The sequence below is a fragment of the Neoarius graeffei genome, chromosome 28, assembly GCF_027579695.1.
Source record: "Neoarius graeffei isolate fNeoGra1 chromosome 28, fNeoGra1.pri, whole genome shotgun sequence".
In the NCBI taxonomy this organism is placed as follows: Eukaryota; Metazoa; Chordata; class Actinopteri; order Siluriformes; family Ariidae; genus Neoarius; species Neoarius graeffei.
In genome coordinates, this window is record NC_083596.1 from 2,840,944 (window position 1) to 2,855,158 (window position 14,215).

General features: G+C 39.7%; 1 protein-coding gene across 1 annotated transcript in view; it reads right to left on the reverse strand.

Annotated features, from left to right (window-relative positions):
• Nucleotides 1-5,223: 5,223 nt before the first annotated feature.
• Nucleotides 5,224-14,215, reverse strand: part of nup214 (nucleoporin 214) — a 62,850-nt gene continuing 53,858 nt past the window's right edge. Inside the window, exons 34-37 of the mRNA XM_060912926.1 lie at nucleotides 12,708-12,879; nucleotides 8,670-8,809; nucleotides 6,541-6,574; nucleotides 5,224-6,268 (exon numbers count right to left, since the gene is read on the reverse strand). Coding sequence (XP_060768909.1) covers nucleotides 6,232-6,268; nucleotides 6,541-6,574; nucleotides 8,670-8,809; nucleotides 12,708-12,879 — 383 coding nt within the window. The 3' untranslated portion in view covers nucleotides 5,224-6,231. The remainder of the gene's footprint in view (nucleotides 6,269-6,540; nucleotides 6,575-8,669; nucleotides 8,810-12,707; nucleotides 12,880-14,215) is intronic.

The window sequence follows — 14,215 nt, forward strand, 5'->3', positions numbered from 1 at the left end:
CTAAAACAGAGCCCAGAGGAACATCGACTGCCTTTTCGACACATTTAATCACCCAGATTATATACAGTACAACCAATTACAGTACAGAAGTAAATTTTATTAAACATAAAACTTAACAATGGAATAGAGTTATTAATAAAAACAGCAATTTGCATTGTCTGGACCAGGGGTTCCTTCTTTTTACACTAAACTAGGCGAGCTTTGGAACAACAGCTGAAGGTGGAAAACAGTCAGTGGGTATTGTTTTATTTATTAAAAATTTTTCTGGCTGGTGTAAAAATAGTCAGCGTCCACCAAGATCTTGCAAATAACTGGAATTAAATCTAATACAAATATAAATACATTTTTAAGCAAACATTAAGCTCCAGCAAACAAAGGCATCATGTAAATAAAGACAGTGTGTGTACGATGTACAGAAGTAAAATTTGTGAAGATCTGGAGAGGGTTTTTATGGACTGGATAATGTCTGGACATCAGAAATGTGTGCGTGTCACAGTGACCTCATTTCCTACACAAAGACTGAGAAAAAGAAGAAAAAAGTATCTCCGCTTTTCACAACCTTAATGTTTTTGGGACAGGTTCAGGTGTGTTGTGAGGTAGATGGGCTGCACATTTTGCTGCTGTCCAGCCAGAGGGCTCTGTCATCCCTCAGAGGGAGTTTAAGAAGGTCACCTTTTCTTTTCATCAGTGTTCACCTCTTTGGCCTGTGGTCGCTCATTTCGTCTTGGCTACATCCCATAATCGATGGGACTCAACACCATGGAGAGGCGAATTTAAGATTAAGGAGCGACGTCAATACGAGGCACCAGATACACTTCACATCAGCGTCAATGCAAACTTCAGAACAGGGCTCGGCGATATGATGATAAGATCGATATTGTGATATTTGATGTCACAATACACGTCAGAGAAATTCTGAGAATGACTAACAAAAATTTTTTTAATAGTGATTTAAACTTTGATTAAAATCAGCTGATTAGATGGTAAAGTTTTGTCCTGTTACGAATCTTTAACATGATAAAACGTTAAACTTTTTACTTTTCATTTCAATTCAACTTCATTGAGTACTGAGTATTATTATTATTATTATTATTATTATTTATGCAACTTTTAATGTATTTTCATAGAAAATGTTGGTGTTTGAAGGCGTCTTAATGGAAAAATCTGGTGTTTGTAGGTCTTTTATGAAGAACGTTGATTTTTAGTTGTATTTTCATTAGCATTATTGGTGTATGATGACCTTCAATGGAGAATGTTAGTGTTTCAAGGTGTTTTAATCAAGAATGTTGGTGTTTGATGGTGATCTCATGGAGATCGCTGGTGTTAGTTGGCCTTTTTCAAGGTAAATGTTGGTGTTTGGGGCGGCACGGTGGTGTAGTGGTTAGCGCTGTCGCCTCACAGCAAGAAGGTCCGGGTTCGAGCCCCGTGGCCGGCGAGGGCCTTTCTGTGCAGAGTTTGCATGTTCTCCCCGTGTCCGCGTGGGTTTCCTCCGGGTGCTCCGGTTTCCCCCACAGTCCAAAGACATGCAGGTTAGGTTAACTGGTGACTCTAAATTGAGCGTAGGTGTGAATGTGAGTGTGAATGGTTGTCTGTGTCTATGTGTCAGCCCTGTGATGACCTGGCGACTTGTCCAGGGTGAACCCCGCCTTTCGCCCGTAGTCAGCTGGGATAGGCTCCAGTTCGCCTGCGACCCTGTAGAACAGGATAAAGTGGCTACAGATAATGAGATGAGATGTTGGTGTTTGACAGTTTTAATAGAGTCTGATGATGTTTGAAGGCATTTTCATGAAAAATGTAGCTGTTTCTTGGCATTTGTTGGAGAAAGTCATCAGTGTTGTGCCAGGTTTTGATAAAGAATTTGATGGAGGAAAACAGAATGACTTTGTAATTTGTTGAAAGTTGCTGTCGTTAGTGAGTTTTTTGTTCTCAGGCTGATGATTTTTACTGCCCTGCCAAGAACAACTTTGAGATAATAATTACCAAATACCGCCAATTGCTCCACAGCTCTGAAAATAAGATCACCCCCCCCCCTTTTTTTTTTGCCTTGACAATCCATTAACTCCACACTCACACACTAATCAGGAGTTTGTGATGGAAAAACAGGATAATTAAAAAGCCCTCGCTACCATTTTCACACTCACTACAAAGAATCATAATTAAAACACGGCCCTGCTCCTTGAAAATAAATTAATAAGTAAGTAAATAAATAAAACTATGAAGAGGAACACAGGGAGGTCTGACATATCCGAGTCACATGACGTGCCCTGAACATCGCGGCTCCTGCTGCGGCCTGTTATTCCTTATAAGAGAGAGATATGGAGTGCATGAGAGTGACATGCTCCATTACACATTCTCAACTCTGGCATCTGGATGACAATCACAGACTCCTCGGACTAAAGCACGAGTGTATATATATACACACAGGCCACTTTATTAGGAACCCCCCCTACATCCACCTGCAGTTCTCTGATCAGCCGATCCCTCGACAGCAGCACGATGCATCAAATCACGCAGATACAAATCAAGAGCATGTTCAAACATCAAAATGGGAAAAACTGTGATCTCAGAGTGAAGTGTGACTTTCTTTCTCTCACTGTGGTATGGGTGTTGGTTTGAGCCAGATGAGGATGAGGTTTGAGTATTTCAGAAACTGCTGATCTCCTCCTGGGGTTTTCACACACAACAGTCTCTAGAGTTTACACAGAATGGTGCGGAAAACAAAAGAAAACAGAGTGGGTTACAGTTCTGTGGGTGGAAACAAACGCCTCGTTGATAAGAGAGGGTCAGAGGGAAATGGACAGATTCAAGTTGATTCAAGCTTTTTTGCCAGGAAAGATACAGTAACTCATATAATCACTCTACAACCATGGTGAGCAGAAAAGCATCTCAGCATGCAACAGCAGAACAACAGACTGGGTTCCACTCTTGCAGCTAAGAACAGGGATCTTAGAATCAACAAGTTCTTATTATATATAAAGCTATTCAAGACATGAGCACTAAGGCACAGCAAGTCTTGGGCTGCCACACACCAATAGAAAAGCGTTCACACGATTGTTAATATTATTTCAGAGTTTGAATCTCAATGTTGTCATACCCATCCACGGCTGGGAGTCCAAGAGAGCAAAATTACCCATGCTCAGGAATACATAGTTTTCACAATGTCACAGAGTCGGGGATTCCCTAGTGGCGGCCATCTTGTGGGTCAAGCTTACTGTACGGGTCACTGAGCACACATTGTAACTCGCGAGTACAAAGTCTTCAAAAGAACCCAAGCAGGCTATTTAAAGCTAGCAATGGTGCACACCTGTTGTATTCACGGCTGTCGTAATAGGTCAGATGATGACGTCAAGCGGAGCTTTTATGGAATTCCCACTGTACAGGAGCACGAAGGCGAGCAAACAAAGAAACTCAACATACAAAGGAGAAATCTATGGCTTGCGAGACTCAACCACAAGGATTATCAGCCTTCCAAACACAGCAAAGTCTGCTCCGATCATTTTATAAGTGGTAAATTGTTTAAATAAACAATCATGTTTAAGTTTGTTTTTGGAAAACGTTTTAGGTCTATTCTGTATGATTTGATTTGTGTTTAATCAACCAGGGATGCAAACAGCGCGCCTTTTGGCGGATGCCGCCTTTTTCACGGCTGAATCGCGCAGATCCGATTTTTTTTTTTTTAGGGGGGGCGTTGGAGTGTCTGATTATAATTTCAAAGTAAATTCTGTATTAAAATTACTAAATAAGCAAATCCGTTACAGTCCATGAAACATAGGAAGTATAAGGATGAGAAAAAAACAGTTTAAATCGGAAAGCTGCGCATATGTGCGCAGCTTTCCGATTTAAACTGTTTTTTTCATGGACTGTAACGGATTTGCTTATTTAGTAATTTTAATACAGAATTTACTTTGAAATTATAATCAGACACTCCAACGCCCCCCCCTAAAAACAAACAAACAAACAAACAAACAAAAAATCGGATCTGCGCGATTCAGCCGTGAAAAAAGCGGCATCCGCCAAAAGGCGTGCTGTAGAATATATAAAGTTGTATATATCAGACAGCCTTTAAAGTTTGATGAAGTCAGTTTCAGGCTTTGGAGCAGGCTTTGTCAGTTTCAGGCTTTGGCAGCCCTGCATAGTCACTTGAAAATGCATCTTTGTCCACTTCGTAGGGGTCAATTCCCCCAATCAAGGCCAGTTTGGCTGCATACCGTTGTCGTGAGATGTCGTCTAATGTATCTATATACTTCTGTTTGCTTGATTTTGCCGACATTGATCTTTATTTTAGAAAACTGACTATATAACTTCATAAATTCGTCCGAGATAACGTAGCCGGTAATGGCGATGGTCCGTTTTGTTAGCCCCGCAAGATGGTGGCTGGAGGGCGTTCCCCGGAATGCCGTGACATCAGTGAAAACTATGTATACTGTCTCTCTCTCTCTCTGCTGTCAATCATAGTGACACTAACCAATCATTGCTGTCTGTGGGCTGGGGTATGTGGAAGAGGGCAGACGGCGCTTTCTTCCCAATGCAAAACATTTCCGTTTTTACATTTTTTTCCCCCCAAAGACATTCATATAAGATAAAACACAGGACGACATTTGTTTGATGAAAAGTTCCGAGTTTCATCAATCAAGTTGCCACATTTGCTATTTAATTTACTCGATCTCTTCATAATTATATATTTATTTTTGTGTTGTTAAATTACATTTTGGTCATTAGTTTCAGCTTAAGGCTTTAAACTAAGCAGAAATATTTAGTGGTTTTTTCCTCTCCATGTTAGTGTATTTTTTTTCCCCAATACTAGATTGTAATCTCGTTCAGTAAGCTCTATATTTCAGGAAAAGGTTTTATATATTCAAATTAATTCAGGCCTTTATAATTTCTATTTACAATATTAAAAGAGGCATTAAACTCACCTGCTGGTATTAAATCTCCATAAAAGGCTGTTTCAGTGTTACTTAGTGACATAAAATCAGCAGAAAGGACAATTAACCCTTAATTTCAAATCATTTTCATGAAAACTGATCAGTGAAAACTTCATAATTGTGAAAGAATAACTTCCTGTTTAAACAGCCTAAATACTAAAACACGGCTGAAAAGAAGTTATTTACAGATTCTTTAAAAAAAAAAAAAAAAAGATGACTAGCTATGGATGAGACTTATTAGCTTTAAAAAAAAAAAATAATAATTCAACCCACAAAATGAAAAGTAAGACACAGGAGATTATTTTCATTACATTTTATTTGACGCTTGTCATTAATGTGTTACAGGAGGGACTTTCCCCATTAAATTAATCATTATTCAGAACTCATGCAATGTATAAAATAATATCTTTATTTCACAAGTCTCACAACTCACTGACTTCCAGAAAAGTACATGCAGAGAAACATGTGGCCATAAAGCCCTGGGCTGTGAATGACGGTGTTCTGTTGGATAGTGTTGGTGTTTGAAGGGAAAACGCTGGTGTTAGTTGTCCTTTAAAAAGAATGCTTCCGCCCCCCCCCCGTGTCATTTTCACAGGAAATGTAGAAGCCATACGACACCCAGAGTGTTTTAAGACAAAATGATACTGTTTGGTGGTGTTTAACGGTAAATGTTGGTGCATTATAGCGTTTTAATGAAGAACACTGTTTTTTGGTGGCATTTAGGTCATTTTTGGTGATCGAAGGTGCTTTAATGGAAAATGTTGGAGTTACTCGGCTGTTTGTAAAGAATGTTAATTTTATTGTGGCATTTTCATGGAGAATGTTGGTATTTAAAAGTATTTTTGTTTGTATTTTCATTGGGATTATTGGTCCATGATGTCCTTCAATTGAGAATGTTGGTGTTTAAAGATGCTTTTATGAAGAATGTGGTCTTTACAGAAAGAATGATGGTTTTTGATGGTATTTTCAAGGAGAATGTTGGTGCTTGAAGAGGACCTAATGGAGAACACTGGTGTTTGTCATTTTTAACTGTAAATGTTGGTGTTTGAAGGCGTTTTCATGGAAAACGTAGCCGTTACTGAGGTTGTGTTGGAGAACGTTGGTGTTGTGCTGGGATTTGTTGAAGAATCTGGTGCTCTGATGCTGAACACTGGGTTTTAATGTGATGGAGATTTCGGACTGTGAGACGCCAGGAGTCAGTTTGACTTTAGAGAATTTTTCTAAGCTTTAAAACGTGCAGAGATCCCCGTTTCCAAAAATATTATCATCTAATCGCAGTGTGAGAGAACAGCGGAGTTTCCAGCAGCTAGCTTCTCCAACCAGCGAATGTCTGAGAAGACGACCTAGAACAAAAAATAATTAACAAACAAAAAAGAAATATGAATTTTTGCGCCTCCACACATGCAGTAGTCTATAACTCTTCATGATGCCAAAAATAAAGACGATAAATTAGCGCAAAGACCAAAAATGGCTGAAAAGGACAAACAGGGAAATTGCATTCTTTTGGCATACTGTTTTTTTCCCTCTTTGCATTTCAAGCAGTTTTCGTCGCTCTGAGCAAAGCTGTGTTTCCAATATGAATAGATCACCAATACTAACTGGAATACTGACTTACTGATTGGTATTCGTATTCCCAAAGCCTCCAAAACCTTAAAAAAAACAACAAAAAAACAAACAATAAAAACACACACACACAAACTCCTGTATTCAACAAAACAAGAGCTGACTTTAAAGAAAAAAAAAAAATCTGTCCCAGCAGTGAAAAGTGGCACGGTAATTAATTACAGTGTACGCTGTTAAATTACCACCGTGTCCCACATTCACAATCACATTCTGCCTCATCAACACTCGCGAAAGCACCAGTGTTTGTTCGAAAACGTCGGGACGTAGCAGCATATAATTATTAGTTTGTAAAACGCTCTCCCTGTCTCATGTGCCACGTCTGTTTTTTTCACAGAAGGCACATAACCTTAAATAAACACATCAGATTTGGTGTTTATTTAGTGTTTTAGTGTTCGATGATGGGTGTTTTGATCGTGTTTCGGTGTTTTTGCTGGCCTTCAACAGTTAACACTTGCATGCAGTGGTGCTTTCACAAAATTATTTGGGGGTGTTTGAATGAAAAATGGCCCCTGTTGGCGTTTTGATAGTGTCTTACCCGAAAATCACTAGTGTTGGTGTTCTGAAAGAGAACACTGATGACTGCTGGCCTTCAATAGTGAACATGTGTCTGATGGTGTTTCCATGGATAATGTTGGCGTTTCATGGTGTTTAATGGCGGATTAATGAAAACAGTTGATCTGTGGTGGTGTTGCTGGTTGCATTTAATGGTGTTTTGATGGAAAATGTGCCATTTCTTGGCCTTCAATAGAGAATACTGGAGTCTGATGGTGGTGTTGGAGAGAATGCTCATGTTTCATGATGTTTTATGGTAAATAACGGTGTTCGCGCTTGAACAGGGACAAAATTATTTTTGGTGGTCATTAATGGTCACTGTGACAGTTTGGTGGTGGTGTTCTGGAGTAGACTGGCCACTGAAGGTGTCTGATCATGTTTTAATGGATAATGATGGTGTTCGTTGAATTAATTTTTTTAAATCTTTGTTGGCGGGTCAAGGTCGCTCAAGCACTGTGGTATTTTGATAAAAACGTTGGTGTTTATAGGCTGTCAGTCAATCGTGAATACTGGTGTCTAATGGTGTTTTTAAGGTAAATTTAAGTTTCTGTTTTATGAAAAATGATGGTCTTTGGCTGTTGATGGTCACTGCTGGTGTTTGATAGTGTTTCAGAGGTCAGTGATGGTATTTCGTGGTGGTGTGCTGATAAATTGGTGTTTGATTGAGAAAACTAGTCACTCATGGCTTTTTGAACAGAAATATTGGTAGTGTTGTGGTTGATAGCCTTGGATGGTGAATGTTGGTGTTTGATGATGAATGCTTTATCACTATGTTTTGATGGTGAATGTTGGTGTCTGATGGGGTTTTCATTGGCTGCTGATGGTCAGTATTGGAGTTTGATGGTGTCTTAATGGAAAACAATGGATGCCGATTGTAAATTTGATGGAAAATGTTGGTGTTTGATGGTGAATGAAGGACTGATGCGCGCTGAGCATAATGGAACGCTCATCCATGGACAAACTGCTGCCTCGAACATTAACGCCAGGATCAGAGATTTCAATATCCAGCGTTTATTCTCCACACTTTATTGGCGATTTTGTCTGGAAGCTTTACAGTGTGGTGGAACGTCAATTAAAAAGGAAGCTTACAACTTTCTCAAAGCCAAACAACAAACGCAGAGGCACGAGAGACCGAGAGCTTCCTCTGGTGATGTTTATTTCAAACTGATGCAGAAAAACAGCGAGGGTTGATGAGCTTTGATTTGAGCGATCAGGCCGTTCCTCTGGCACGGCTTTCCGATTCATTCTCTTCATTACAATAATGAACAAATGCAGGGCTCAGACAAATTAATCTATAAAATCTTTCACATTAGCATTAATGTCTGTAGCGCTGCTAGAACGGGAGTGCATAGTGAATAAATTTAAACAGATCACAAGTACGGAGCGAGAAAATGAAGAAAAATAACAGCTCTGTGACTGAGAAAGTGGTGTTTAATAGAGACGGAACATCTCTCAGACACATGGGACACGTTATATTTAAGAATGTTTGGGTGCCATGTCAGGGTTACAGCTATAAACGTTTGCACGACTGCTGGGTGTGAAAAAGGTGGCGTGTGAGTGTGAACTCGCCTCCAGAAGACCCGAAGCCTGAGAAACCGCTGCTCTGGCTTCCGAACCCTGAGCTCTGCTGAGCCAAACTACCAAAAGTCGGCGTGCTGTTCTGAGTCGCCAGACTGCCAAAGGTGGGGCCGCTGGGCGGAGACGCAAAGCTGGGGGGGGGAGAAGGTTAACAAGTATTATAAACATTTTATAATTTCTTTTTTCATCACTGAAACTAGCAGGTCACTTTTTACCGCTACAACAAGAGAGATTTATAATAAAACAGGAGAACAGTGACTTTTCACTGTAAGAAACAAAAACATACAAATAAATAGACAGGAATAATAAAATACAATAAATCTATGCCACTTACATTGTGTAATAATTACTGTATCTTTCATCTTCATTTTTATTAGAATCGTGTACATCGTCAAGACTTCATTTCCTGAACATTCTATACTTTCAATAGTGTCATTTAGCATTAATTTGATATTTTATTCAAATTATAAAAAAGTGCTTTGGAATCAGAAAATGGAGGGAATTATAATTTAAGGATGACCAAAAGAAAATTATTATTTCAGGAAGATGGAAGAACTGAAAGAAACATGGATGGTGTATGGAAAGAAAGAAAGAAAGAGGGATGGATAAAAATGGTGTGATGGATGGATGGGTTGGGGGGAAGTGGATGAATGGATCATGAATGGATTGAAAAAAATGGAAAGACTGAAAGAAAGAATGGATGATGTATGGCAAGAAAATCAATAATGCATGGATTAAATGAATGGACTGAAAAGGAGAGATGGAAAAAAATTGATGGAGGAAAGGAAAGGTGGATGGATGGAGGGTGAGGCTTCAACTTTGGGCATTCATAGACATTTGGTTAGTAATTGAGTAATTTTATTATTATTAAATCTAATCTTGGATCTATTAAGCCAGCTAAAACTCATATACATCACACAGGTGAGGTGTGTTAGAAACACCCGCGACCTCTGACCCCGACAGGAGTCAATATTCGGGAGCCGACCTTGACCTAACTGCTCCCCAGGCGCTGTAGCATAGCTGCACACTGCTCTGGATATATTATATATATATATATATATATATATATATATATATATATATATATATATATATATATATATATGTGTGTGTGTGTTCACTGCTTCAGATGAGGTAAATGCAGAGGACAAATTTCACTGTGCTTGTGATAAATAAAGGCTTCTTTTTCTTGAGTGAATAAACATCTGAAAATATGTTGCTGAATATATTTGTGCAAATTTTACACACCAAACAAGTGTTGACTAATAAAATACCTTTGGGGTAAAGAGGAATTTATTTTAGTTTATATTATAGATGTACACACACACACACACACACACACACACACACACACACACACTACTGTGCAAACGTCTTGGGCCCCTATTTTTTTTCCTATAATTTTGTTATAGATTTCTATTTTATGACTTCTACATTATCAAGTCAAAACATTACAAAAACATTTTAGAGTTACAAACGTTCGTTTTTTTTTCCCAGCACAAAATTAAATGTTGGGGGGGGGGGAAGAAAAAAAAAAAAAAAGAAGGCTATTGGGTTTTGGTGCAAAATGAATGAGAAAAAGCAGGTGTGTGTGTCTCTAAACACTCGTGACATACACACAAAAAAAATCTGAAACAGGCACATGAGTTTGGGATTATCTTTCCATAATCTAACCCCTGCACCAGTTCACCGCTCCGAGTTAAATGCTTTCACGTTGAGCTGCGCTGGAATGACAGATGTGAGCTGGAATACACGAGAATAATCTCTTATTATAATCCATTATTACGCCCAGATAATCTCACGGCATGACAGAGTTTCCCATGAAAAACTATAAAATGGACTTTTTAAAAATATTTTTTAACACAAAATCTAATCGAATGAGATGCGGAGTGACATCATTGTTAAATTAAAAACAAAACAAAACCACACCAAATCAGTGAACATGAATCACGTGGACTGCGTTTCCTGTTATAAGAGGATAAATGTCCTCCTTAATACAGTACGTTTGATTTACATCACCATTTGGTCCAAAAACAATTAATACGCTTAAAGTCTGATATTCCACACACACCAAAATAAATAACAAACAAAAATACAACAGGCAAATCTGAAGCTGAAAGGCTCGGCGAGTCTGAAAAGCCCTGAAATCAAACAGCCTCTTGTATTTAAAGGCACGGTACAAAGTGTTTCATTTATTTATCACTAAATCCTTTGAAGTGCAGAAATTGTAAATACACAGGTTTTAATGTAATTTTTTAAAAATGAATTAATTTCACTCACACGAGTATCACACATCAGAGCTCTTCCGTGTGTGTATACTGAAGCTCCTCTGCATTTCCACTAGAGAGTAAAGTATTGGCACCCCACCACTGTGTTTGGGCTCACAGGTATTATTTACTCCTCTCGCTTTTGTGCCTCTTTAACTCCACGCTTGTGTTTGCTGCCATTAGAAAATTCACTATCTTGTGATCAACAGTTAATTCTAAGGACTGATTAATGTGTCTTGTTAATGCCTCGGTCACAACCGGCCGTACGTGCTCCTATGGCCGGTCTACGTGCAAAAACCGCAAGAAACGCTCGGAGGGCGCGTGCGTGACGTGCTGATTTTCGAGCCGTAGACCGGCCGCAGAGGTTCTATGTCATGTCAAACAAACTCTACGGGCGCTTACGTTTTTTTCAGGCTTCAAGACAAACTTACGGCCAACGTGCGTCTTTCTCCATGAACAAAAAAAACGCAGCGATTTGGGAAACGCCAAAAATTGCACGGCCAAAAAATCGTACATCCGGTTGTGACCTAGGCTTAATTCGGTGTATGTGTGATGGCCGTTGTGTGTATCCTGCTGTCATTTGGCACGTCTCTTGTGCACATCCTCAGAAATTAACAACGTGTCCGTGTCGAAACACCAATGTACACAATGATTGCAGCATTGCACCACGTGACACCGTGTCCATAACTGACGAAACAAAGTCACACCGTGTCTCAGATCACATCCCCTCTCCTCCCCGTCTCACTCTGACTGTTACTGAGTACCAACGCTAACGGCTTTCCTGTTAGTCAGAGTTTCAGTTTTAAAACCTCAAACCTGGCAAAAACTCTGCTTTGAGAACCACTCTTCTGGATTTTCTAGATTAGTCATCTCTCTCTCTCTCTCTCTCTCTCACACACACACACACACGTGGTGAAAGTGAACTATAGTTGTGCCTTTAGAGACAGAAAGGTGTCAGTGTATTAAATGAGAGAGGACTGTTTTCCTTTCAAAACCGTTTATGTGAACGCCCGTCACGCCACCACATAATAACCTCCAGAGAAACTTCACCACCTTCCACGGGCGTTTAGTGGAGAAGTGCAATATGACACGAGTGTGTCAGTGTTACTGCTGAGCTGAAGTGGCGCTCCTGTGGTGCTCACTCTCCATTAACGGCTGGAGGAAATATACGGGGGTTGGTGGGGGGAGGGATACGTTATGCAGAGCAACAGATGGGCTCCAGTCAGTAACAGGACACTTACAGAGTGACCTGCAGGGTGAAGCTATAGGGGAGGGAGGATGGGAGGATGAACCGGAATGAAAAGATGGATGGAGAGAAGAAAGGATGGGATGGATGGAAAGAACAGACGGATTGAAAAGCTGGAAGAAAAATGATGTATGAAAAGAACAGCGGAATGAAATGAAATAATGGATAAGGATAGAAGGAAGCAATGGGTGGGTGGATGGAAAGAAAGAAAGACTGAATGGATGGAACAGATGACATCATGGATGCACAGTTTGGGAAAAAAAACCCAGATGGATGGACTGAAAGAGTGAATGGATGGATGGATTGAAAAGAAAGGATGGAAGAAAGAAAGGGAGTGATAAAAAAATGGATGGAGGAATGGACGGATAGTAAGGCTGTGACGTCCTTCACCCACCTCGAACCACAACCTCATCTGGATTCAATATCCAGTGGTTTTTTTTTATTTTAAATAAATCCTTGATTGTGTTTGTAACGGTGATGTGTGAGTGATGCTCCTGCGTGAGGTGAGGTCCGTACCCGAATCCCCCGACGCTGGACGCTGACGTTCCCTCTCCAAACACTTTCCCCGTGCTGGAACCCAGAGGACTGGTGAAGGCGGGAGCCGAGCCGAATGTAGCCTGACCGCCGAACGCTGGAGATCCTCCGAATGCAGGAGGGCTTCCAAACACCGGAGGGCTTCCAAACCCACCTACAGAAATAACACACAACCACCAGAAAGAAAATGGACACTCTTTCATCATAAACACATCAATATTTAACAATTATTCACCAGAGGCGAAGTGAATATCGGTGAATAATAAGTGAGACGAAGTCGAGGATATTCACCGAGTCTGAGGCAGACAAGTGTTTTAGTACAAGCACAAAGGTGATTATTTAAAAAAAAATTGTATTAAAAAAATTATTTATTCCAATCTTCAAAAGCAGCATGTAAATGTAATAACTTTGCGGCGCAGACTTCACTGACCTACACCGAGTCACACAAAATACTGTTTTGAAATCGATAAAATAAATCCCAACCCCACTTTCCCTTTGAATAGTTTTAGACCAAACGTCGGAGCATCTTTAGTGTTTTTAGGAACAGCATTTTCTTTCATCATCTGTAATTCTTCCTCATTTACGGTGACGAAGCGATCGGATGCCATTTTGCCGAGTCGCTCGAGGTGATTATTGAGACACAGTCTGAATTTCTCGACCAATCAGCACGCACGATTTTCTATAATCACCTCTGTATTTATAGTAAAACCATTTATTCCTTACACTATCCACTTATTTAATTACTGACCAAAAAATTATTGCAAATTGATTTTTTTATACAATTGATTCTTATTACTACAACCCTGATTCCAAAAAAGTTGGGACAAAGTACAAATTGTAAATAAAAACGGAATGCAATGATGTGGAAGTTTCAAAATTCCATATTTTATTCAGAATAGAACATAGATGACATATCAAATGTTTAAACTGAGAAAATGTATCATTTAAAGAGAAAAATTAGGTGATTTTAAATTTCATGACAACAACACATCAAGGCCATGTTTCCCACTGTGAGACATCCCCTTTTCTCTTTACAACAGTCTGTAAACGTCTGGGGACTGAGGAGACAAGTTGCTCAAGTTTAGGGATAGGAATGTTAACCCATTCTTGTCTAATGTAGGATTCTAGTTGCTCAACTGTCTTAGGTCTTTTTTGTCATATCTTCCGTTTTATGATGCGCCAAATGTTTTCTATGGGTGAAAGATCTGGACTGCAGGCTGGCCAGTTCAGTACCCGGACCCTTCTTCTACGCAGCCATGATGCTGTAATTGATGCAGTATATGGTTTGGCATTGTCATGTTGGAAAATGCAAGGTCTTCCCTGAAAGAGACGTCGTCTGGATGGGAGCATATGTTGCTCTAGAACCTGGATATACCTTTCAGCATTGATGGTGTCTTTCCAGATGTGTAAGCTGCCCATGCCACACGCACTAATGCAACCCCATACCATCAGAGATGCAGGCTTCTGAACTGAGCGCTGATAACAACTTG